The 25,534-nt window shown below is 42.9% G+C and overlaps 1 protein-coding gene across 11 annotated transcripts in view; it reads right to left on the minus strand.

The window, feature by feature from the left end:
• Positions 1-912: 912 nt before the first annotated feature.
• LPP (LIM domain containing preferred translocation partner in lipoma) overlaps positions 913-25,534 on the minus strand; it is a 334,675-nt gene continuing 310,053 nt past the window's right edge. For all 11 annotated transcript variants that reach the window (XM_075761264.1, XM_075761266.1, XM_075761262.1 and 8 more), the window contains 3 exons: positions 8,475-8,653; positions 5,185-5,305; positions 913-3,399 (listed from right to left, as the gene is read on the minus strand). In XM_075761264.1, coding sequence (XP_075617379.1) covers positions 3,271-3,399; positions 5,185-5,305; positions 8,475-8,653 — 429 coding nt within the window. In that variant the 3' untranslated portion in view covers positions 913-3,270. The remainder of the gene's footprint in view (positions 3,400-5,184; positions 5,306-8,474; positions 8,654-25,534) is intronic.

Here is a 25,534-nt window from a genome sequence, read left to right on the forward strand (position 1 = left end):
TCTGTCATGTATATACATTTACGCAATATCTTCGGAATATATTTATAGCAATTTTAGAAGCCAAAACCACATGCATTACAGAACATAAAGAAAAGTGTTTTGGATGCTCACTCTTTCCAACAGGCAGATGGCTTTGGTGTTTTAGGGGTGAAAACAAAAGCACGATAGTACCTTTGCCCAGATGTGTCAGGTCTAGAAGTTAGCCACAGTACCTCAAATAGCAACACTTCTCAATCTTTGTCAAACATCTTCCATCCATGGTGTATTTAATGCTTGAAAAGTTTGGCTCTCACCTCCCTGCATGCTAGCCCAACTCACCACAGCACCCTAGTAACACAGAGGATTCAAATCTAGATCTCCTGGCTGGCCCCTAGCTTTGAAATGGGCTGCAATCCCAAACCTACATACCAGCAAACTTTTCTGGAAAGAGAAGACAGAACTCCAAAAATCAGTACTTTGGGCCAATCTGTAATTAGTTTAATTCCCATAACGTCCCTGGGAAGTTGGAAAGAAGTCCTCTCGTGCAGAGGGCAGAAGATGAGAAGCTGTATAACTTGCTCCAAGTCCAGCCTCTGGCAGGGCCATAAAAAGCCAAAAGGCTCTGGACTTCGGTCCTCCTTAGTCTAGGCCACATTCTGCAGGGAGGCACAATAGCTCATTTCCATCAGTTACCCCAGTGTTATTCAGGAGAGTCTCAACAGTCACTTGATTTACACTAACAAGAATAAGGAAGATCTGAGCTATGCTTGCTGCCTGATGAACGCCTTATTCCGCACCCAAGTGCGTCACATCCCTCCCTGTGCTCGCAAATGTACAATCCTCCACAGGGATACAATGGTGTTAACAATCCCACCTCTGACCTCTGCTGTTTTTGTAGGGTTAGTTCAAACTGGATTCACTCGATAGTTGCGATTTTTGACTGGTGGTGGTGCAGACTGCATGTAAAGAAGCGAGCTCAGGAGTACCTTACGTGCCACGGTTCAGGGAACAGGAGCCCAGATGGAACCTGGCAGGAGTCATGGTGCACAAAAATCTGTTTATGTCTGAGGCAGTAAAATTCTTGAAGGCCAGGGTAGCAATCTAGTATAAAAAGGCAAACTGCTTCAGCACAGCCACTATGGTGGAGAACGATTTCTTTTGCTTAATGATGCCACCCTTCTACAAAGAAGGATTCATTCTGAGCTGTGAATTTTGGGAAACTTCCCTGACACTGGTGGAGTTTGCCAACATATAAACCATGTAAGGAACAGAGGTTTCAGACCGGTATTTCTGTATTTGAATTTACTGTATACAGCTAAAACTACTAAATTTCACCATGCTCTTCCATAAAGGTTAGTGCTAAACTGAAAGGAAATGCACCATTTGCAGGAGATGCAGTATCTCAATTTTTCCTCTTTGTTCCCTATCAGCCTAGCTCATCTAACTTTTCTTTTCAGCATTAGTGGGTAATAATTATATCAGGCTTCTGTTATGGAGAATAAAGATGAAACCACCACATTCTTATTGTTTTTCAGTGGGCGCATGAAAAAAAATTCTTATAACTTACTCTTGAAAAGTGCCAATTTGTCACTTACATGGTCAATCAGCCTGCAACTGTTTTAGTTCTGCTTCTTAATTTAAGTGCAAAAAAAGGTATTTTCTTTGATTACATCTGCAAATAAGATATTAATGTCAATTCAGTGATGTGAAAATTACTCCCTCACTATGTAATTTGCACCTTAGTTATTATGGGTTTCATGAACAAGAGTATTATAGCTGCTCGGATTGCTGTGGATTTCTAATTTTTAAAATTTTTTTTTAATTAACCAAACTAAATAAAAACCCAACCAACATGAGAAAAAAAAGATTATCTGTGCCCAGCTTTTGTTTACCTTGGCATACGTATTAATTCTGGACTGAAGATGAAAATGCTGGTGGCCCAGCACTCTTCTGCAATGACATTTCACCAGAGAGAAGTTAAGTGGCTGGGTTGAAAATGAAAGAGGAAAAAAAAATTGCTTTCTGGAATGGCATAGAGAAGGGTTTAATACCTTCTTTAGCTTTCTTAAGATAAAAACTGAACAACAGCATGTATTTAAAAGGATCCTTTTTGCTGTTGTTGAAATAAGATCCTTAATTTTTTTAATAAGGACTTCAGATCAAGTGTGTTAACATCAGAGAAATGCATATCCCAAGGCCTGCTTCAGTCTCTGTTACAGTTGAAGGAAACTACCCCCACTCTACTACACCAGAGATGGAACAAGACTCTATTGCTTAAACATATACTCAGAAACCAACACTGCCAGTGGTCCCACTAGAATGGGGTGTGTGAGAGTGGCATAAGATTTTTTTGAGCATCGCTTTCCACTGCAGTTCTGTGTAGTAATTTTTTTGTTTTTAACTACTGGGATTTTAAAAATGTGTTTCTAGCCCCACATCCTTAAAAGACCTTCTCAGCAGACATGATTGGCTTATACCTCTGGTAAATCAAAAGCACATTGTGTGTGTGTGTGTAGTGTAGTGTATAGAGTGTGCAAGCTCACATCTTTCTGTGATTGCTCATACATTGTGAATTGGAAGCATCACTACTGAATAAATTTATGCAATAGCAAAATATAATTTCATAAGAAAAAGAAAAAACTCTATTGAACTGGAAGGGACTGGAGACAAGTAAGGGCCTAAGACAAAAGATATAGATAACAAATCTGTGTCCCAAGGAGACAAGGTCACACCTACACTCTTAAGTGCAGTACAGTTGAAGTTGCATTGTGTGAGTTGTGATGAGAGGAGGACTTCTAGAGCAGTGGAGCTACTTCTGCTGGTGATCCAGATTCTATTAAAGTCAAAGGGAAGCTCCCCATGACTTCAATGAGAGCTGGACAGGTTCTCCAAATAACCTGGGAGAAAGAACTAGCTCGGCCATCTTTCACCTTCTACCTTCAAGTACTTCTTGAGACAGGAATCAAAATGCAGAAATATAGTTAGGACCACGTTCAGACCTCCTTCTACAGGCAGATAACTTAGGTGCTGTGACTATGTATCTCCATCAGCTGCAGAGACAGCAGGTGGTCTGACTCACTCGCTGCCCTCCTGAAAAGTCACGTCTAAATCAGCTGCCTGTCATGGGCAGTCTGAACATGGCCTCTCGAACTGCCCTCTTGTTCCAAGGCCTTCCAGTTTTACTTTTTTTTTTCCCTCCAAACAGAGATTCAGACCCTAGGCTGGAAAGAAATCATGCAAAGCTTGTGCAATATCCCCCAATGGGCATCTGGGGAGGGTCACAGTTGATACTCAGAGATCAGTGCTGGCCTTGGCAGTCAGAGCCTGGATCCGAGCAGAGTTGCAGGTCTTGCAAAGGATGTGCCCATCCAGAGGGTAACAGCCCTGATTGTCCCCTTCAGACAGGAGGCCACCACAGTCCTAGAAAATAAGGAAACAGAGCATAGTAAATAAGAAAGAACAACAAGATTAAGCAAAGAACCTATTAGTCAAAGAAACTCTCTTCTCGCTCTTTGCCCTGTAACAGGATTCGGCCTGAGTCAGCATAAAGCTTGAAGCTGAGGTATGTGATGTCTTTCATGATTAAGCCATTTCCTGATAAGAAACAATGCTGCAGAGGAGATGGGTTCCCAAGCCCTCTGCTGAATTTAATCCAATTGAAAATAAAAGGAGATTATTCCCTTCACATTGCTGAGGAAGGAAAGGTCTTTAGCATTGGAGAAAACATCAAACTTAGCACTTATTTATTAATGCAAAAAAAGATAAAAGAAGCATCACTGGGAAGGAAGTTTGGTACCAATATCTGACTACAGGTAATCTCCTTTGGAAGAGTTACTGTCACAAACCTATAGCATCCATCCCAGGCAAACTTGCTGCCTGTCTTCCCTTACCAGAATTGTCACTTGTGTGACAATTGCAATCGGCCCAAAAGGCTGTGGCTGAAAGGAGGAGATCACTGAGACAGGCACATGGAAACCCCACTAAAAGACCCAAAACCTGCTTCAGAGACCTCAGCCTCTAAGTATATAAGGCTAAATAGAGCTGCTAGGGAAGCTGGGAATTATCCCTCAACTCTGTAATCAGGCAATCACTTGGCCCAAGACTGCTGATGGAGCTGTGGTGAGGGGATTACAACTTGCTTAGAGGCCATGCCTCTTCATCATAAATCTGTATTTGTAAATATACCTGGCAAGCACATGGTGGAGAGAGGAATATAATTTATTGATCCTTTTGAGATAGCTGAGGCACATGGAGATCAAGGCCAAGTGAGTGTCTGTGTTCTCCACTGCATCTGCTTCTGACATTCAGGTGTGTAAAGCCTAGGTATCTCAGCAGCCAGCATGGGGACACGCTGTATGATGAATTAGACTCTAAAAAAAACAGTGTAGGAATGCCTCAGTGTCTTTAAAAAAACTGGGCCTAAGTAATGGGCTGATATGTACCCTGGAAGCCAAGGTCATACCGAGAAGTGAACCAGATGCCTCAAGTTTCAGCCTAGACCTTTAAGCTTCAGTCCATCCTTCTTTCTGGTTAAAGTTATTAAAACCTGCAACTGTGATAAGAAATACATTTGGTCTCATTTTCTTACCCTGCCATCTGGCTGATGTATTATCCAACAAGTAACACTTGCATTGAAGAATTCTTGAAGGTTCCCTAACACAGCTGTTCCCACATGTTAATTGCTTTAAGGTGATTTTTCTTCTCTGTCTTCAGATTCTTACCATCAAAATTATATGAAGTGCATAATGAAACTGAACAGGAAAGTAGCAGAAAAAGCATTGCACAAACCAAGAACGATCATGTTTATGTGTCCATTAAAATTCTTTAACCCAGAGCCATATGTTGAGTTTCCTGTACAATCTTGCTCAAATTCTAACATGCATTAGCTTTCATTTTAAGAACATAAACATGAGCAATGTTTGTGTCCAAGCTATAATTTATGAAGTTCTCAAATATTAAGCCCTAATTACCTGAGTCACATTCTCTTGCTCTCCTAATGAGCCTGTTATAAACAAAGGACCTGATTTTCTTCTCATTTGTGCTGATATAAATGAGGAAAAATTCCTTGTATGCTGAAGTCAGTGAAGTAATTTGATTGTAGAGTCAGTGTTACAATAGGGTATGCCTGTCGCACATATAACGTGAGGCGGTGATGAAATTAAGACAACCTTTGCTTTCTGTCCTTCACATGATTAGAATACTAACCTCACATCGGTAGCACTGGACATGGAAGTCACGATCCAAGGCGACAATGCGTACAGTCTCCTCTTGTCCCGGGGCTGGCATGATGGGCTCCTTACACACTGAACATCTGGGTGCAAATTTCCTGAAGAAAGAAGAGATGGTCCCAGTCATCCTCAAACTCAGAGCAAAAGTTTTTGTTAACTGCTCCAACAAGCCATAAACGTGCATTTGTACACACACACGTGTCAGTTTGTAGCTTTGCACAGCTGCCTCCTTGGAAAGAAGACAGGAAAGTGCACTTTAGCCTTACGATGCAATTTCAGGCTTGCAGGATATAAAAGAGCATTTTACAGACTATTAGAGAGAACTTCAAGAATATCTGACAGGCAGCAAAGCATATTCTGCTTACCCTAATTAACACCTAAAGTACCTGCTTGAATGAACCATGATTGTGACACCTATGCACTGCAGCAACCCTCAGGCTCAACCCCCAGCCTAAGAAAGTCCATGCAAATCCTAAGGTTAGAAAGATGACCAGGATCTGCTTCAAGAGCATCTCTTGAAAAAAAAAAAAAAAAAAACAACCAAAAAACCACCACCCAAAATATTAAAATTTGGCAATTGGAACAAATAGGTAAAAAGCCTTAATAGGGACAGTAAAAAGATTTGCCTTACACTACACTAATTTGTTGAGGTTCATCCCATCCATTTTAAACTTCTGAGCCACCTTTCCTGCTTACACACACAGGAGCTTACTCTGGGCTATGCTTGCTCTCAAACAAGAAGCATCAGGGCAATTCTGACTAGCTGCATTTTCTAGCTAAAACCAGCTCTCAGTTATCCATTAGCAGATTGCCCAGGCTTAAAAGGGAACAGGTCTGGGTGTAGAGACATCAACGCTCTCTCTTCCAGTCCACCTGAGTCAGAGTTGCATGAAGGGACTGGCTTGAATCAGGGTCAGCTCAGAGATCAAAAGGAGCACAGACCTTTCCTTTTCCCCCTTATACTGCCCACCATATGCCCTTCTGGCTAATTCACATATGTTCTGTATAAGCTCTGGTTTTCCTCCCCCCCAGTTGCCCATGAGAAGCGGCCATCTCTGCTCCTAGGCAGATAGGGATGCTTGAGAACATTTAGCCTGTGGTGAACCATTATTTGTTGTTTTGGTTCAAAACCTATGGGCACCAATTCCCTGGCTGCAAATTCTGCTCACAAAAAAAGAAACTTACACCTACAGAATCTGCTGCCATATAACAAGAGCCAGGGTCACGGGCCATGGAGCAACAGAGGGCAATGCTTATGGCAAACATCAGAACACAAGGAGATCAAAGGCCCTTCTCTTCTGAAACGCCTAGGAAAGATTGACTCTGCCACCCAGCCTGTCACGTGAACCACATCAGAATTAACTAGCTTAGGAAAAAAAAAAAAAATCTATCTGTACTAGGAATAAAGAAAAATATTAATTTCACTGGCAACAGATGAAAGATGTCTGTGTAGCTGCGATCTAACGAAAAAGGAAATTGAACAGTGGCTATAGCAAGCGCTCTGAAAAGTAACTTAAATGGATCACGATATGACCGGAGCTGTAATCGCAGTTAATTATATGCTGCTTCATACAGGCGCTTTCTTGTGCCATTTAGCTCAAATGTGGTGCTTAAGAATACTTCAACTGTCCAGGCCACTGTGGGTAATTCATTATGAGCCAAATATTAACTCCCAGGACCCAGAGATGACTCCTGCTGATTTCAGGGGATATGGACATGCTACTGTGGGGCCCACGCTCAGGGGGTAGCTAAGCAACAGTGTGAACATCAGGTACAGTTTTGTTATCAAGAGGATGTACAAGATGTAGAGCACTTGACCTCCAGACCAGGAGAATGTGTCATCCCTGATCAACTGCAGGGGTGTTGGACTAGATGACCTTTAAAGGTCCCTTCCAACCCAAACTATTCAATGATTCTATGAATTAAAACTGGGCTGGCTGAAGTGCTGCTAAATGTGTGGTTGGCCAAAGACATTCCGAGTGTCATATTAGGTCTCACGCTATTCCCATCATCTTCCCCTCAATCTTTCACTCAACAATTTGGTGTCCTTTCCTTGGATTGACAGCCTCCCACTACCCACTCTGAGAGCCCTGAAGTCCAGATCCAGTTGCTGCCAAAGGACTTTAGCATGGGACATCAGCTCTTGCTCCTGACTTTTCTCCTGAAGGCACGTGAGCCCTTGGCTTGCGGAAGGAGCAGTCTCCAAATCATAAGTGGGTGCGAGGGAAACCTTCAGGAGCCTGAGTGGTATGTAAGCCTTCTGTTGGGCCTGTGCTCAGGACCAAATTTTACCTTACACACAACGGCTGGCACAGAAAAGCAAAGCAACACAGCAGCTGCCAATTAACCCAGCCTCTCTGAGCTACAGGGAACATCCTCACATTGGATTTTAACATGCCAGTTGATCGTGGCTGCCTCCCTTTCTGTCAAGTCAGCCTGCTTCTTTGAGCTTTCAAGCCCACACACTGATGTCATGAGGCTCTAATTAAGTCTACCCCCTTAGAAATTAAGAGATAAATGGTTAAGATGTAAACTCACATTTGTCAGTATTGATTTCCTCTTTTAATTGAGGGGTGTAATGTGTCTGTCTTTTCCATACAGGGGAAACATTTCTGCTCTGATTACATCTACCTGTCTTCCCTAGATTAGCTGTGATGATGGGGGTGGTAGCATGGCAGTGACAGAAACTACTTGCAACTATACCTTTCAACTTACTTTAAATAGCAGTTGCACTATAAATTATTACTCGGGCTGTATTTTTAGCAGCTTTAAAAAGCTAATTAGCAACTAGAAACAAGAGGAGCTGTGAGCATCCTGTGGACACCTAGATCCCTCTAGCCAGTAAGCAAACACCTGCAGAGTGCAACAGTACAGGACCTCTCTTAATTGCTCGGTGGAAGATGGGCGGAGACGCCAACATGGAAGTGCAGGTACAGGCAGCGAGGAGAAACATGCACATGCTGAGTGCAGGGGAAGGCAGGGGGAACGCCAGAGCATTTAAAATAGGGGAACACAAAGGTTATCCATAAATTCAGATCTAAGCAAAATTGAGATTAAGCAGCAACCAGCCCCTAACCAATTAATCTTGCATGCCTTGGTGTGCCTGCTTGGAGCAAAGCTCTGTCTACTATTTAAGAGCCCTGGGAGGAAGCGGCAGTGAGGAGTGGAAGGGTTCAGATCTTTTTGGACACTCAGAATCAAAAAGGAGGATTTTTAGGGACAAAAAAAGACAATAAGCAAAGCCACTGAGAGCAGCTTGGGTCATACTTATGGAAATCCTCGATGCAGTGGATGTTCCCACCAGCATCCACGGTGAAGGGGATCCCATCCAGGCTGCGATGGCACATCACGCAGGTGAAGCAGTGGGGATGGTAGGCCTTCCCGGTGGCTCGGAGGATCCTTTCCATGATGGGCTTTGCACAGACGCTGCATTGCTCCAGCGTGTTCTGCAAACAAAACATACACAATAGATGAGAGCACCATCTCAGCAGGATGTTTACAAAGGTCAGTTGGGTTGGAGGCTGTTGCTGATCTACTTAGAAGCTTTAGGTACTTTGTTTTCACTTCTTCTAGACAAGCACAGTACAGTCAACAAAAAGTATGATAACAGCATAGAGCCTGGGTCAAGTCTTTAGCATAGTGTGAGAACACAAACCAGAGGCTTCTCTCAGCAGCTCTGATAAATGATCAGAGGTGACACATCAGGTGGGTCTGAGACATTGCAGCTTCTGTAGACAAGAGCACAGGAGGGAGTTATGCAGCTTGCACTCCTGGGTTTTTGCCTCCAGACTGCCCAGTCTAAATGACCTTTTACACCTGAGCTGATTAGAGACTACCTCCACAGTGTGCAGTGCAAAGCCAAAGGTCAAACTCCTGGGGCTACACAGAGACCACCTTAAGTGCTCTGCTAATAACATCTCCCATAAAGGATCTTTAAATGCCTTCTAACCAAATCTTGGTCTTCCTCTCCCACCACAGAGACTACTGTTAAGTCTGGGGAGAGAACAAAGCAGTGTCTGCAATGAGAGTATCGCAAGGACAGGAGTTCAGGATGACAAACTGTTCAGTTATCTCTGGCCCACGATATTTGAGATAATGACTGTGAAATGCCAGCTCTAAGGGCATGATCCTTGCCACACAGGTTCTACATACTGGCCTGCTCCTGAATCACTGGAGCCAAACCCCCCCCCTGCACCTTTCAAGTGGGGTCCAGTGAATGATTAATCTCATTTCAGTCCTCACTCACCCTTGCAGTCAGTTATCAAAACACCAACGCAGTTTTGCTTACCCTTTTAAACCAAGCACCTTAAAGACACGTGCCATGAATGGAGGATGCAACCCACATAGACTGATGGAAACAATAAATATGTGGCAATGATCTGGGTCATTTCACTGAACTTTGGTAACATGAACTTCACTCACTACTCTTGTTTGATGCATCTGGAGTTATCAAATAATGTTATCAACAGATGTCCGCACCTTAGATGAAGTAGAAAGTCTATGATTACAGTATTGATTATGATTAAAATAGACAGAAATAAGGAGGGGGGAAGAAAAGGAAAGACAAAATCTAATAGGACAGAAATATAAAAAGCTGCTAGAAGGCAGATCATGTTGACAAACACAGGAAGGCTGAAGTTCTTCTGCTTCTTCATGCAACAAAATTCCCAGGGAAAGTAGTGCTTTGACTGACCGCATTATTATTGCTTCTTTGAGCCAATATTCTCAGGGGCAAGATCCAGCCCTTACATGTGCAGGCAAAATGTACTGTCAGGAGATGAATAACCCAGGAGCTTAGAGAGGTTACTTCTATGCTCACGTTTGCTACCGGACATTATCTCTGGGCTGCAAATCACTGGTAAGATACAAACATAGAAATACACGAGTTCACATCAAAAGAACAAAAGGATTGTTTTTGGAAAGGTTGATATTAAAAGTCCTGAATTTCAACCCATATGAGAACTGCCTCACACATTTGTTAAGAGAGCACAGCCAGACTAGCGTTAGTTTCAGACGGGATTTTGCTTTATGCCTTGTAATAATGGGCAGGAAAGAATTATTGCTGGCCTTTCTGTCTGGTTGCTGTCACCATCATCATCATTATAACAGTAGCTGGTATGCCAGAAAAAGCAAGGTCAATAATTTTCTCCTTGGAGAAATAACCTGGCAAATTTACCATTTTGCTTTGCATAAGTAGATCACATCTCAGTCCGCATCCATGCTGTTCTCTATATTGCCAAGGAAGGAATGCAGCATACCTGCAGATACTGATGGAAGATTGTGCTGCTCATCAGGCATTTGGTATGACATCTTCTGAATATGCGCAGGTACGGAGCATTTGCCTCACCAAGTCGCTACTTGCTTTATTTCCAACAGTTCCCAACAACAGAAGCCAAAGTATGAGAGCAGGGCAAGCAAAACACAGCAGTTCCTTAGGATATGCTGCCAGGCTCTAGCAATTTCTGGCTTAGGGACTTCCTGAGACAAAGCTCGGCTTCTCCATACTTAGTCTCAAGCGAATGTTTCTCCCATGAACTTACCCGATCGCTTTTTGAATTCCGATAAACGTTGAGGACCCACAACACAGTCGGGAGTTTCACAACTTACCTCCACATTGGGGGCTGATCTGCTAAGCAGTTGCCCTGATCTACTACCACAGCCTATGCGAACAGAGCAGAAACCTGCAGCTGCAATCCACCCTGCAAAGGGATTTAACACCAAACAGTGCAGCCTGGAAATGCTCTCACTACGGATCTGATACAACTCCTACTCGCTCTTTGCAGACACACAGAGTTTAAGACAGCAAGGGATCATTAGAATCATCTTGTCTGACATCTCACATTAACGCTGACTTTGGTGGGAGCTTTGCAGTGACCAGGACAGCAGGTAATCACACTTCAGAAAACACACCTTCTGCTCCAAAATCTCAGCTCTGTCACGCTGACATTCTCATAGCCAAGCAAGACAAGCATTTTAAATTAACCAGCTTCTGATTAAACCTTCTCTACAACCTGAAAATCAGACCTGAGAAATTTATTCTTTTTATCCTTCCAAGTCTGTACCAGTGAGGAAAAACAAAGTCATTAGTTTCAGACTCCAGATCACTCCCTGTCTGGGAGTGTATTTGCTTAAGCCTCTTTCCTTGCTAGAACCCTGGCTCAGACCCTTCTCTTCAAGGTGTTACCAGAAGATGCCAAAGGGAAAGCTTCCTTGATTCACACCCATTTGACATCAGGTTGCTGTAAGGCAGGATATGGCCTGTGGAGCTAACAGGGTTTTCTTTGATTCTCTAATCAGGTTATCCCACATGCCTAAGTGCTGCCCCAGCAGCTAATAACGTGCACAAAGGTATTTCTGCACATTATGGGAATAGCACCCCTGTAGGATTGTAAGTTTGGCTTCCTGATTTTGCTGTCTTTCACAGTTTAACTCACTCTCCTAGCACCTCCTGAAGCTTTCAGACCTTCAGAAAGCCAAACAAGATGAGGGGGAAGAAAAAAAAAAACACCAACCCTTAACAGCCCTGTTTTTCTTCTTTTCTCCCAAGCTGCCATTGCCAGCCCTCTCTGTAATCAACAAGTAGAGCTGAGTGCATCCAACGAGCTACACAGAGGGCCAAAGCAATGTGCAGAGAAGGAAGATAAGAACTAGGAAGGAAACATCAGATCTCAGGGCTTGTAGTAAAATTAACGCCATAAGAGTATAGACCACAAATACAGCACTGGCTGAGGGGAAGTTTACCATCCTTTTCATATATTTTTGGCTAAGAGGTAGGAAGTGTCTCCTTTTTTGGAGACACCTGTGTCTCCAAATACAACTAATATTTTGGGTTTGAAAAGGATGGCGAAGGAACCATCCATTGCTGAATAGAAGGTTGGCCCAATGTTAAAGGCTAAGTCTGGGTCCACGTCTCAAGGGCGGAACTGGTTATTCATAGCAAAGAGAGAGACTCTCACCTGGAGAGTATAATGCACCTTAATATACCAGTAAGAAAAATAACCCCAAGCAAATACACAGTAAAACACAAAGAACCAAAATGACCAGGGCATAAAGCATCAACTTGCAAGTAAAAACTAAGAGACTTAAACTTGTACAGCACAATCAGCAACAAAGTGGGAACAAGCTGCTTGAGAACAAGTATCTGACAGTTGTTTGAAGGCCTCCCTATAGCAATACTTGGCCCTTCAGAAACCACAGAAAGCCAAAAGGGAACTGCTCTGCAGATGTTGGGTTTAAACATGGGACACAAAGTGAAAATCCAAACTGCTGGAGAGACTTCTGGGGTGCAAGAGCCACTCAAGACTGGAAGTGGGAAGTGTTTGAATCCCTTCCTGAAAACTTCACATCCCTGATTAAAAGCTGGCAAACAGCTTTGGGGAACAGAGCGGCAGTGACAGCCTATGGGCTGCAGCTCATCCTGCTTCCCTGATGCTGAAGATTATAGCCCCTCGTAACCAAATTTTGGGTGACAGCAGTAACTCACAATATAGTTCAGCACAAGGACCCTCCCACAATGAATGCAGAAGAAAAGGCACACAGAGATTAGTCATTGCTTCTTATGTATTGGCAATTCACCTGGAGCTCTAATGAACATAAATAATCTCCCCTGCACTCTGAACAGCAGACAGAGGAGAGCTCACGCACGGGGACATGAGCACGGTATACCTTATTTTACTGAGAGAGGAGAGGGAAGTTGCTAGAACAAATTACATTGGCAACTCAGTCACAGGGACATGAACTCACTTTCTACGAGCACTGCAGAAGAAACACATTTTTTGGAGTGACTGCGCAGAAGAGACGGTATTAGCTGCGGGAATCAAAAGTGACTGTTGTGCTAAAAAACAGGCACATGGTCAACTACTGTAGTTGAACTGTAACTTAGTAAAGTGCGGTAAGTGAATTGCTTTAAATCTTGTGACTCCGTCCTTCATTTCCTCAGACTGCTAGGAGAGCAGAGCAGGAGACATTTTCCCCATTGTGGCATAATTTTTGAGGCTTGAAAATGTTTCCATGCTTAAGTGAAGACAGAACACTTTAATCTCAAGAAGTCTGGTGAATTTATAAACCTCAAATTAGATCAAGGTCAATTGAAACACTGCACTTCAAATAATTTCAAATGGTTTCATTTAGGTTTTGGGTCTGCAAATATATAGTTGGATTATAAATTAAATATAAAGCAGATATTGGTGGAGGAGTTAAGTGTCAAGATGTAATTTCAACACTTTCAAAACCTTTTTTTTGGCATTATTTCTAGAAAAGGAAAATCAAGACCCAATTTCCCCCCCAAAATCCCCAGCTATCCCCAACTGCTATCTCCACAGATGGGAAAATCTTGGCAAACACAACATTTAATTCACTAATGGCCAGCATAAAATTCCTTCCTCCATACTTGAAGAGAGAATTTGGACATGTGTGAGTTAATCTTTCTTAGTTTGACCAGCTGGACACATTATTAGCAGTGGGTGACACTCTCCTAGCCTTCTGAGAGTATAGCAGGAAGGGAAAGTCCAGCAAGGGGGGAGTCCTGGGGAAGCATCTCGGCCAATTCTCTGACATTCATGCCACTCTTCCATAGCTGTGTCAGTGTGTTAGGGCAAGAGAAGTGACCCCTGACAGCCCAAAATATCCTAGCTAGACTCCCCAATTCAGACACAGTGGTAAGCAGCGAGGGTGCTCTTTAGCTGGTATAGCTTGTTTTGCTGGGAGAGGGGAGGGAAAATACTGAAATAAATAACAATGGCAATCCTGCAACATTACCAGCATGATGCGGGTCTGAGCTAGGCATACAGCTACCAGCTGCATAGTGTAGACTCGGGCCCTTAAGGTTGCTGTATTCAGTGGCTTTCAAATAGTTCTTCCATTCGACTCACTTTTTAGTGGCTTTCCCAGCACAGTAGCAATACCACAGCTGGCATGCTTCCCCTCTGCTGGAATCTGCTTTTCTTGTCAGGAAAACTGAATTCAGCTTTGTATATTTGGACTCGGAGCCGCTGGAGGTGAATCTGGCAGAGTCCTCCCAGCATAGAGGGTGAAGGAGTCCCTTCCCCTTGCCCTGTAACTGTCAGAGAAAGACTAGATATATTTTACAGCTTGCGTCAGTAGCAAAGGTGACAACGACATGCAATTGAGTCCACAAATGTGCAATAACAAAAAGGCCACGATGAAAATGGAAGAGGGCTTGAGAAATGCTTCACAAATGATATACAGATGTCAAAATATGCTCTACAGCAGAGGAGGAAGGAGCTCCATTTCGCACCTTAAAATAGCTGTCTTATCAAGTGAAGGCTAAGGGATGGCTTTGCCATTGTCTGAGCATACCAAAGGCTGGAGAGGAACCTAGATAAGGCTGCTGGATCTGGCAGGCTCACTAGCTGGCCATACTACCTGGAGAAAGGTATATGTTTTTAACGGTGAACATAATTAATGTTTGGAACAGCACAGGCAGGGAACAGGGTGACAACTTTGTTGCCCAGCGTCAGTTTAAGTAAGACTCACGTCCGTTTTTAGTACCACCGAGAGCGATGTTGAGAGCGATGAAGGAATGTCAGGGTTAAACGGTCTGCTCTGCGTTAGGCTCAATGTCCAACCACAATCACACTGACTCCTTCCAGCTAAAAATCCACAAGAAGCCTGATGTTGGAAATTACTTAACTACTTTCTGGCACTCACAGCTACTCATCTTCTGTACATTCCTTGCTCTGACAACACTGAGATCTTTGTCACTTTAAAACAGCACTGCTTACGAATGTAACAAATGAAGGATTAGTTCTCTAAACTGGGGGGCTGGAAGATAAAATGCCTGGATTTTACTTCTGGCACTTCAACCAAGTAACTATCAAAGCACTCCCATGCTCCGTGCCTCAGTTTGCCTGTACATAAAATGGCTGTAAAAGTTACATATTCTGGTGAGAAACTCGATGCTGTTATGTTTGATAAATACTTGAAATAGTTTGTGTGCCCAAATGGTTACTTGATGGAAACAAAGTATTAACAGCAAAAACTCAATTTTTTTAATCTGTAACAATTGCACACACCTCAAAAGTCAACAAGGTCTCATTTTGGGAGGTGCAGTACTGGGGAACAGCATCTGAGCTGTTACTCTGAGTACTCTAATGTGGCTACAGCAATTTGCAAGAGTAAATAAAAGTATTTTAATACCAGAGAAATGCTTCTAACTTACAGTTGACTTTTAAAAAGCATGGAGAATAAAAAAGTCTATGCTGATGAATTTTAATTCAACAAAAATTATAGTCACATGCAATACTACAGTAAGCTCAGCAATTGAAAGCATCCTTAGCAACTGCTATCCAAAAGGACATTGTTAGATATCTTATAAGCAGCTCCCGTTTCTTCAGTAATTTTCATTCTAGTTAAGCTGCATTTCCAAACCTTCTCACAACTTGTCTACTGCCAGAAAAGAGAAGCTGCACATTCCCCACAAAATTGAAACAGTGCGTTATGCACGTTGGTGAGCACAGCTCTCGCTTGCTGTTAGGACTGCTGAGCACACCACGCACCAGGTACAAACCCCAGTATAACCGTGCGGTCAGTCACACCACACCAGGACTGCATCTGGTCCAGAAAACATCCAACCATTAAGCTGGGGCAGGCTCTTGGAGAGCTGGAAGGATGAGCATCTGTAAAGCACAGCAGCACCAGGGGAGCACAGGGGACGAGCCTGCATTGGCAGGGAGGGATGATCTGATAACACAGTTTCCATCTCCGATTTCTTCAATCCAAGGAGATCCTGAGCTCATGAACAGACCTTCAGCCCTCGTTCCAAACTGTTGCATAATACAACGCCTGGCGCAAGATGCTGATTTTCAAAGATTTCTAATTTGAAGGAAATCCCTCAAAATCCCTCCCAAAATACCAGAGGTAAACAGTTTGTTCAAGGATTGTGCAGCTCAGGCGAACTGGCACAGAGCTACCGCTGAAATCCCTGGACCCCGTTGCACAACGGCAGCCATGCCTCGCAAGATTACTATTACTTCGTACCACTGGGGTCGCTACCTAGAGATAAATGATCTGCCAGCTTCGCCAGTTCCAGAAAGATGGGTTTGAGGATTTGTTAGGACTCTTTTTCCACTAGAGTAAACCTTGGTAATTTTAAAAACTATGATATTCTATTAGCTTTGCTCCTAAGGGACGGGGGGGAATACACTGCAGGTTTTGATAGACTGCATTTTTACCCATTATTAACACCCACAAGTCAGGTAAGAGCACCTACAAACCATAATCATAACTCAGGGCTCTGTGGTACAAAGGTCTCTGGGGGATAAAGCAAAGCTGTTCCCTGTGCCCAAGCGCTTCCTGTCTTTGCACTATGGATGGCGTACCACTTGCCTTACATGTTCTCACCATCAAATCCATCTATTCCCTCAACACATGATGTGCCTGACCTCGTATGCCACCCTGGGAGTTTTGCCTAAATAAGGACCGAAGGATCTGTCCTGCTGTGACTACTTTCTGCACAGGCAGCAGAATTATATGCAGCTGGGAGATGTGGCAGTGAGCAGATACACTTTGCTCCTTGTTTAGATACAATTGTGGACAACACAGATTTGAAGCTTAATTAGCAACGCTGAGGAAGTTGTTAGAGAGGCATTTCAAACCGCTTGCAGTTTAAACTGATTAGAACTTTGTGAAAACAAAACAAGATCATGTAGCAAATTGTTAAGCTAGAATTCAAGTCAAACTGAACCGCATCAAAGGAAATACAAAGAAGTGACTATCAGCAAGACGTGGGCTTTTTTTCTTTTCTTTTGGTAGAGAATTTAATTTCATAGCCTTTAATAAACCTGATGCTCCAATCCAAGCTTGCCACTCTGGCAAAGAGCTTAACCAAAATAACACTGAAACTCATAGCTGGCAGACCAAAGAGACTATAAATTGGTCAAATCTGGGCAGAATACAAAAAAAATAATTCCAAAATTCCATTCAATCTTCCTGTTTTAGAATTTTGATGTAACTGACCATTGACATGGAAATGTTATCTTGACCTTAACTGCTAAAACTGACTTGCAGAGGAAAAAATGACTGACTCTGTGACATTTCAGTGATTATTTATAGTTCCCCTCCCCTTCTCTTTCTTGGTATTTTTGCATTAGAAATGAATTCTCGCCTGCCATGCTTTTCCTGAAGGACTGACTGAGCAGTGCAAGAATTTGTGACAAAAATCCATCAAGAAAATGGAATCTTGTCGATTAACATGGAAATCAAATTTTAATTGGAAACTCTGTCAATAAACTAGCATTGAGCAAAGATCAGCTTCTTTTGGTTACAGATTCAACACCACTAGCCTTTTAACTACAACCCATTTAAAGCTGGTATTTTATGCGTCCTAGACATTTCCTAGATAAACCAAGGGAAAAGACAGAGGTACTACCTGAGAGTCTGGGTACTTCTAAAATTTGTACCAAAAAAAGCAGAATCCTTTCCCTTCACTCCAAGAATAAAAAACCCAACAACCCATCTCTCTAAGCCACAAGGAAAGGCACGCAACCCATTTCCCCCTGGTTATTTCAGGTCACAGATAAAGGCATCTCTAAGTTGTTTCTAATAGCTACCAAAGATAAAATATTTCAGCTGAGTATTAGTTTAACAGCTCCCCCTCACCATCTAAATTGCTCAAGCAAAGAGAATGCAAAGCTTCTCCTGAATCTCTCATAGAAGTCACAAGAGAAAGTCAAGTTTTCTAGTGGCAGGGGCAGAGCACTGGCAATTAAAGATGTCCGGCTTCTGTCCTCGGGGTCACCAGTGACTCTAAGACTTTCATTAACTCTTTTCCACCTCTGCACTTCACATTATCTGTGAAGTGGGTTTAGGAAGCTATTGGGAGGCCTGTGATGTTCTGACAGAAGTCACATCTATTATGAACACCAAAGTTGGCACCTAAAACTACCAAGAAATAAACTCCCCAAACTGACCCAAACCAAAAAAAAAAAGCAAGAAGGTAATGAGATTTTGCACAGAATTTCACAGAGCTTTGACTGAAACACCTTTTGAGTGCAAGATAATTTTTCAGTGTATACGTGCAAGTTGTGAAATACAGGTCATGGCAACAGTTCAGCATAAAAATAGCTGCTTTTAATAGATAATATAATCCAGTATAAAGCTTGGAAAAACCCCCAAACTCACAGCACTTGGATGCTGCTGCTACCTAAACTGACAGTGAGAATATGTTTCTCCCAAATCCCTGATGTGTTTCTTAAAGAGTTGCCAAACGCATTTAAGTCCCTGATGTGAGGAGAACGTGTTGGAGCTTTTAAGGCAACGGGAGACTTATCTGTGTCTGGAAATACAACGGCTGAAAAATGCGTATTTTAAAGACTTTGGAAGAACACTGGGCAGGGACCACAGGCAACCAGTACTGGCCACCGTCAAGAATAACAGAAAGCAGAATTTAGTGAGTCAATCTAAGGTAAGAACTATGTTTCTATACTCTTTCCCCTCTATACCAAGACCAGGAATGTTCTTTTTTTTTTTTTTTTTTTTTTTGGGGGTTGGTGGGGGGTGGTGGTTTGTGATTCCAGGATTTCCTCAGAGACTTGAAGTGAGTTATCCCCTGGAGCAACACCTATTCTTCTATCTAGAGTCAGACTCTAATTGGAAATAAATGCAGGCTGCTGAGTAAGTCCAGGGCCAGATATATGACCTAGCAGGTACTAGGATTATTTTTAGATGTAATGACATCCCTATTCTTTTCATTTAGATGACCTGGATGCTTGTTTCAGGTTCCTAGTCTGGAGAAGCAAGTTTGAGCCACCTGCTGAGATAAGAGTGACAAAGAAGGAAGGGATACAGAAAGGAAAAATGGAGGCAGCTATGTAAGAATAATCCAGACAAGGTGTAGCACAGGTAAGAGAACTTCCCAAAGAAGTCAAGTAAGAGATAAAAAAAAAAGTGAAAATCCATCTGCTTTATCTGGAGATATCCACCCTGAGAACCCATCCATCACCTTCTCTCCTCCACTATGAGATGGTCTCATCCACAGAAACATACAGAGAGAAGATGACTTACATCAGCCCCTCTGCACTTCCAGCCCACCCCCAAAGGTGCCTCTGCTAGAACTCAGCTCAACATATAGTTGGGGAAAAAAAGGATGATACATTATGCCTTCTAGCCTTACAAACTGATACCCACACTATAGATCGGATCCTTCCTGGAACCATATGCGAGAAGTAAACCAGAAGCTTTGGGCTACACTTGTGTTCAAGACACTGTGGTGGGACTGTCGGGCAGAAGATTCCTTGCAACACAACTGCCTACCTAGCTGATTTAACCTCTTGGCACTATTCTTTTGCTCTCAAACAAAAAAAAAAAACCAAAAACAAAAAAAAAATAAAAATCAAGGCTCCTTGTGAAAAAGAAGTTTTCTTATTTTGGACAGACAACATGGAGACTTGGATACAGAGAGGTTGGATGGCAAAACCATTGGAATGCAAATAAAAATGTCTTTGGCTCAGAGTTGCCATCAAGAGCAGATAGGCACGTCTGAGTAGGTGGTAATTCTCTGGTGTCAGCAGGGTTAGTCAAGGATGTTCAGAGTAGGAAACCTTTACTCTAAAGTCATTTCTTTCCCTTTCTTCACCACAAAAAATTTTGGATTAATTTGGAATATGAAGGACACTAGCCTGAGCTGTCGGGAAGGTTTATGTCAGAGCAGAGCAGACCAAAAATCAAGCTGACAGCTGGCATTTCTTTACCAGGTCTTTTACATCACTTGAGGAGGCTGCCCTGGATGTTATTTAAAGTTGAAAAGCACAGCCACTGAACACTGTGCTAGTCAACTAACTGTCAGTCCCTAATATACACTAACCAGATTACTCCTGAGTTTGTAAAAGCAACACCAAAGGCTTTCAGCCAAATATTACATTTTAAAAAAGAAACAACAGTTGAGAGAAAAAAACCCAGCAAAATTCAAATGTGAATGGAGCTTTTGAAAAGAAGAGATTCACTTGGGTACAGACAGCAGTAACACAAACCCCTCAGTCCTGCGACAGTGCTCGAGAATCAACAAGCAAAGCAGAACAGTAATGGAAGGAGAAACCAACTTGTCCAACCTCACTGTTTGCCTAGTGACACAGTTACATAAGAAATGTCCATTTATATAAACACACTGAATGTATAATAGATATTATATAACATGTGCAACATGCCCATTCTCCAGTTGATAGTGCCCTCTTAGTGTATAGACTCTTGGGCTGAAATCACAGTGGTTATGGAATATAGGGGGAAAAATAACATTATTTCAGGATCATTTTGTTCTGTAACTGTTCCACTCTGTTATAGGGATTTTCTTTCCATAACAGTGGAAAAGACCACGCTCTGGTGCTTCACACACTATTTTAAAAAGTCTGACATCACCTGCACCAATGGTTACGTCTCATTAATGTAACTGCTGAATTGCTCATCTCCCTCCTAATACAAGTTACTTCCAACTTTCCTTTCTGAAGACCAGAAACCGCTGTGTCCCCAGCAAGACCATCTGAACACTTCAAGGAATCTGACCTTCACCTTTTGCCAAGCAGCTCACGCAAAGTAAAACTGGTATGGCTCACATCTTCCCGTAGCTGCTGATTTAATGGACCTACTAGGAACAACAGAAACAAGGGCCATTCTTCATCAGGCTCTATGGACCAGATCCAGGTGCAAAGGGACAAGACAGTCTGGTAATAAAATGTGGCTCATGTACTTGATGGATCCCTCTAACACAGGCAATATGGACAAGCGCTGGCGGTCTCCTAATGAAAGCAACATTTTCTTGCTGGCACCATATTGTGCAACGCGGTCCCTCCCCGCACACGCTGCCACACCAGCTTCCAGAGAGAGGAGGGAGAAGGACAGAGGGACAGGGAGTGGCAGTGAAGGGTGGGGAGCAAGGAAGTGATCTAGGACTTTGAGTCATCCTCTTTTTCCGGGTTTGCCGCTGGGGCAGCACAGCCCAGATCTGCCCTACCTGTAAGTTTTCCTATGGAAAAGTTAACGTTGGCTCCTTCACATGCAGTGCGAGTCCAGCGAGCATCCTCCTGCCAGTTCTGCAAGGGCAGCTAATGAGTCTTGCTGGAAATCTGGCCCCAGAGAGGAACAGCAATGGAAAGCAGCCATTTCAGAAGCACATTATTAAGTCATCAGACCAGTAGCTACAGGATCCCCATGGAAAAGTTGATCCAGGCACTTTGTATAATTACTTGAGCCCTCCCAGAGTCATTTATTCCCCTTTGTGGTTGGCAGAGAAAGTCAGTATCTTCTGGAGCTGCAAAGTCATAGGGCTTTTTAAGAAGCCAGGTCTGTAGGTGAAGACATTTCTCTTTGCAAAATCTGTGCTTGAATACACTGCTCAGCAGCAATCCAGTTTTTTTGCAGAGCTAATGCAGCAAGTTCAAATAAGCATGGCACGCAGGCAAGTTCAAGCTTTCCATTTGCTTTACCTACATATGTTTTAACACTCACATTTTTAGATGAAGAGGCATATAAATAGCTACATTGTGCATATTGCCTACAGTACTGCTGGACTCCACCTGTGGGAAGGAACTGGAGTTTAAATTTTATTAAAGTTGCACATGTTTCCAGGAGGTTGCTAATTATCCTGCGTGTTTTATACAGTATTTCTGGCTCCAGGGTCTTTCTGTACTTTTCTGAAAGAAGCCCAACACAAAAATATTTGAGCTGAGATCTGGAATGCGTGACTGAAAACCAGGCACTCACTCCAGGGTTCATTTGACCCCATATATCCTTGTTCTTACCAGGCTTTGGAAAGCTCTTTGTGATCTGCTGGTGAGAAAATACTGCCTGGATACCAGAGACCTGTCTTTCCAATTTAATTCTCCTGCTTCCATGCACTTCAAACTCGCCTGTTTGCCTGGCATTCCTAGGACTACAGCTAGGTGTAGAGCTGATCTTTTCAGGGCCTGATGTGTGAATTAATTCACTTTGGATACAACCCTCCTTTTAAGTACCACTCACTCACAGTCACACACTGCAAAGTGTCCTCAGGGATGGGGTGTTCTATATTTTAGGGTGGTTAATTCAAACCGCCTTTTCTTAAAGACGCTCCATGCCTGCAGCTTGAGTTGGTTTATGTTCAGCATCTTGGAAAAACAAAAACAAAGCAGCCTATAGTCTCTCACGGAGAAGACAAACCACAAGATGGCTAGAAAGAAGGCCAATTTTTGAAAACACCAGCTTTCACCTCTTCTGACCTAAATGGCTGACCACCTCTAAGTGCTTTTCTTCTGCTCCTTGAACAAAGGCAGACAAATCTCTAGTAGTCACAAATCATCATTCTTCAGTGGTATCAGCTGGAGTTACTGACATCTGGACCTGCCATGGCAGTGGTCTAACAGGAAGAACATGTTAACTAGCGCCATGTATGGGACGCAGGGACCTTGCCAGCATACGACATGCATGCTTCCCATCTTCCCACCATGCCTGGGCTCCCTGCTCTCTTTTGAGAACGTGACAAAAAGAAAACAAAACAAGGCACTACCCTGTCTACCCCAAAACCACAGTTTGTGAGGTCCTTGGCGCTATCACAGCATTGTTTCGGTGCAGAATCACTGGCAACTGATCCACTTATGATATTTAGTGCTTTACAGGTTTGACTAAATGAGGGCTTCCATGACAGTGTCCAGGCCTAGTCTGAAGACATCAAGAGATGAAGACTTACCGCTTACCAGTCTTTTGTTCCAGTAGTAACCAGTCATACTGTTAAAGTATTTGTCTCATTTCTACTGTGAGTGTGTTTGGCTAGTGCTTCCACCATTGTTCTGCCTTTCGCCACTATAAAAGTTTCTGCATTAGCCAGTGCTTTGCCTTATACATTGTATCACACCTCCTCTGCAAAATTAAACTGTCTGATCTCACTTTAAAGTATTTTTTTCTCCAACGTTTGGCTCTTTTCTCCACCTTCTTCAGTCTTTCAGTGTCCTTCTAAGAGAGGGACAGACACCTAGATGGGGGATTCCACTCTCTTACCAACACTGAACTTGGTATCAAACAACTCTGCAACTTAGTCTCCTTGCAAAGGCTGGTATCAGCCCTTTTTGCCACAACACTGGAAGTCATCTTTAGCTGGCTGTACCCCTCCATTCAGTCTGTGCCCCTCCATTCCACTGCTCTGACATCTTACTAATCCACTAGTTTTATCAGCAGTTATTGTTTTTTCTTTGTTGCTAATAACAGATTACAGATAAGCATCAAGTACTATCAGACATAACAGCTCTGCTGTACCATGCTAGAAACCTATTTCAGCCATACTCTTTCACAAGGTTTCTCTTGCAGGGACAGACACACACTGGTTCCAAAGACATGATTTGGGGACAGATGGTTTATCCCAGGCTGCCTGGTTACCAAAGGGAGTCTTAAGGAGAAGCCATTAATGAGCTGTGTGATTTAATGGCATTTCAGGGTTTGTATAATGCATGGTAGTTACTCCACACGTCTATTTGAAATAAAAACTTCAGTGTACAAAAGGTTTTGCAGAAAGATTTAAGAATTGCTTCAACAGGAGAAAAAAGTATTTTACCTTACTACAGGCAAAAAAAAGAATTGCTAATCACTGACAAGCCCCTGGAAAGCAACAAGCTGACCGGTTACTATTGTGTAGGTGATAGTTCCATTTAGGTATGTCTGAGTGACATCATTTTCAAAGCTATTGGTCAAGCCTACTTCTGCAAGAACAACTCAAGATCACCAGGCATGGAGAGAGCCTGGAGACTGACTATCCCCCAAAAAGACAAAACTGAAGTATAAAAGAAGGTGCATTCCCAGTGCCAGACCTTTCACAAACAGAACCAGGACAAAGAGATGCAAAAGATCCCTGTAGAAGAAACTGGGAAGCATCTGCTGCAGCTGAAACAGAGCGAGGGGAACCTCTGAAACTAATCTAAGTATAAGGTAGTTTTATGCACCTGTAACTCCATTTCTGTAAGCTGTAACTTTATAAATATTTTTAAGTATTCAGTGCCTTTTGGATATTACACTTATTTGCTGTAACCTTAACTCAGTTTGAATTAATGGTGATGATATTACATTAAGGTACTTGGTGAGTACTAAAAGCCTCTAGCAATGCCCTCTGTCAATAATACACTGCTTACAGAGAAGAGAATGTGATTTCCCCATGCTGTTCTAGCTAGCCTAGGAGATGGTAAGGTGCAGAAAAGAAATCCAGCTAGGAAAAGCTCCCAGCACCCCAGGAACATGGCCATCCAGTTAGCTAAGCTCTCTGAAGTCACTCCATGCAAGTCTCAATGAACAAACAATTAACATCAACCCATTTCTCAGGGAGGTAAAACTGAGGCACAGGGAAGCAACTCAAGCTGAGCAAAAAAGACAGACATAAGGCAGCAAAAGAATTCATGGTAGGAGCAAGGGCTGGGAGATATGGACCCAGGACTATGTTCACATAGCTTAGCCCCAGCTACTTTAAGTTAAACAGATTTCTCATTTCTTTCCTCCTGTTTTAGGGCACTGCCAGCAGTTTTGGCACGCTTGAGGCCAGCACACAGACCTGCTTGATTATGGATCTAGGAGCTAAGGGAAGCACTGAGGGGAAGGACTGGTAGGCACCTAAATGGACATAATGATGCTCTGGGCAGGAGGAAGAAAAAGCCATTTCCCAGCTGGCTCCCAAAGCCCAGACAATACAGAATACAAGAGGTAACCCAAGCACCAGGAAAACATCTTGAGGGAATATGGACAGAAAACCTCAGGGTTGAATGCAACTCTAGCATCTTGGCCATGCCACCCCAAATAGCTGGTGTCACGGAAGGGCATAAGGTTGCTAACCTCCCCATATATACCCCATACAGGGTAAAAGCAGCACCATAGGGCCACTTTCCCATGCTGGGACCTCCTCCTCATGAAGCACTCCAGGAGTTCCTTTGTTAGGCAGACTTGTGAAGGGCCGGTTACATTTTCCTCTCCCATTCCTACAGGCGCTACCCTTTGGCACATAAGCTTATGTATCAGCTGCACATGCATCTGAGCTTTGTAAACCCCGTGTAGGAACACACTAGCTCAGACATGCAAGATGAACTCAACGTACAATGGAAGAAAAGTGTCATTAAGCAATTTTACAAATCTTCGGCAAGGATTTCACAGAGTAAGGTAGTCTCTACCCTCTCTTTTCATACGCCAGGATATTTTCCAAAATGTCTTGTGCTTTGGATCCCACTCACTTCTTAAAAAAAATAAATATTTTTTTCACCAATACCTGCTAGCAAAGAAGTCTGTCTCCAGAAATGGGCAGCTGCACCTTGCAGATATGCACAGCTGAAGATCTTTTATGTAAGACTCCCCCTGACCGTGTGGAGAGCTGTTAA

This window comes from Balearica regulorum, chromosome 9, assembly GCF_011004875.1.
Source record: "Balearica regulorum gibbericeps isolate bBalReg1 chromosome 9, bBalReg1.pri, whole genome shotgun sequence".
NCBI classification, from domain to species: Eukaryota; Metazoa; Chordata; class Aves; order Gruiformes; family Gruidae; genus Balearica; species Balearica regulorum.